General features: G+C 43.4%; 1 protein-coding gene across 1 annotated transcript; it reads left to right on the forward strand.

Moving 5' to 3' along the window:
* Window positions 1-429: 429 nt before the first annotated feature.
* Window positions 430-1,014, forward strand: LOC126474404 (protein OPI10 homolog). Its single transcript, XM_050101872.1, has one exon. It carries the CDS (start codon window positions 430-432, stop codon window positions 1,012-1,014), a length of 585 nt encoding a protein of 194 aa, XP_049957829.1.
* The last annotated feature ends 425 nt before the right edge of the window (window positions 1,015-1,439 follow it).

Here is a 1,439-nt window from a genome sequence, read left to right on the forward strand (position 1 = left end):
AAAATTTTCTTCCCGAGAAATCTTGACGTACCGTGAAATGACGTGACGTTACGTTGACGACCTGTGCGAATGCCTCCATTCGAAAGGTATTGTAGAATGTTTTGGTGTTATTTGACGAGACGTGACGTTACCTGATGGCGGACGCGAGTTGGTGCTAAGCAATCGACGTCGTCCCTAGATCACGTGACAATTCCAGTTTAATGTTGACAACATGCGCTGGACGCAATGCTCACTCCAGAGATATTTCTACTCTATGAGCGAAACACGCATTAACAAACGTCTCTGATTAGCTGCTGTCGCAATATAACCTCTGACGAATGATATAGTCTTTGTTTTGGGCGTGCTGTTTACTGGTGAGTCGCCTCTAGTATTCTGTTTGGCTGCTCGTCGAAGTGTTGTGGCAACTAGGACTTTAACCGAACCCTGAAAATGTTCGGCGTTATTGCGTCAGGAAAGTTAGTGCAGACAGACTTCCAGCGGTGCGGTGAAACAAAGTTTGCAACGACGGTGATGGAGGCAGATTCTGTTGCAGACGTCGTCGTGTTCCTCACTGGCACCCAACCGTTTCCCCCAGAGACGGCGGGACTCGTCTACTTCAGCTGGCCGGATGCAGAAGCTCCACCCACATGGCATTTGCTGGGCTACATATCAAACGACAAGCCGTCTGCCATTTTCAGTATTGCTGACCTCAAGAAAGATAACCCTAAAAACTTCGCGGGGTTCTCATTTGGAGAACAGAAAATGTCGCATCACGCTCAAATCGGAATATCTGTGGAGCCTTTAACGGTTGTTTCAGAACAAGCGTCTCGTGCTGTTGACAGAACGACTAAGCCAATTGTGGAATTCGGACAGAAGATGATAGAAAACTTCGTGAACTACGTCGCGAGTTTTACCCTATCTGTGCAACAGGTTACTCCTGCAATAGATGAGAACTACGTACCATTATCCGCTTTACGTAACTGGTATAATAATTTTGAGCGGAGGCTGCGCATCAATCCAACCTTCTGGAAATAATGAACTGCTGTTAAGATTGTTATAACAATCGGAGTTTTGTTTTGTGCAGTCAATGGTTGTTTACTGGAACGAACAGTTGAAAGTTTCTATAGAGAATACTGCTACTTTCTTGTGTAAATTTTCTGATTAATGCTAATGGAAGAGCGAAAGTGTATCAAGTCTTATGTAAGTATATTCATTGTTGTATAATAGTCTTTCCTGAATATATTGAAAGTCATTTTAAGTGTGTAGAAAAAGGGAGCACTGATGCTAAAATAAATTCCCTTGTTGTGGAAACTTAGTAGCCTATATGGTTCCTAATGACATTTCTGCGACATTCCTTCTGTTTTTAAGTATTCATGCAATATCTGCGACCAGCACGTACATGCATTTGAGTGAAACAGCGTCATGTGACTCCATGCTTACTAGAAACATGCAGTAGCGTA

This window comes from Schistocerca serialis, chromosome 4, assembly GCF_023864345.2.
Source record: "Schistocerca serialis cubense isolate TAMUIC-IGC-003099 chromosome 4, iqSchSeri2.2, whole genome shotgun sequence".
NCBI lineage: Eukaryota > Metazoa > Arthropoda > Insecta > Orthoptera > Acrididae > Schistocerca > Schistocerca serialis.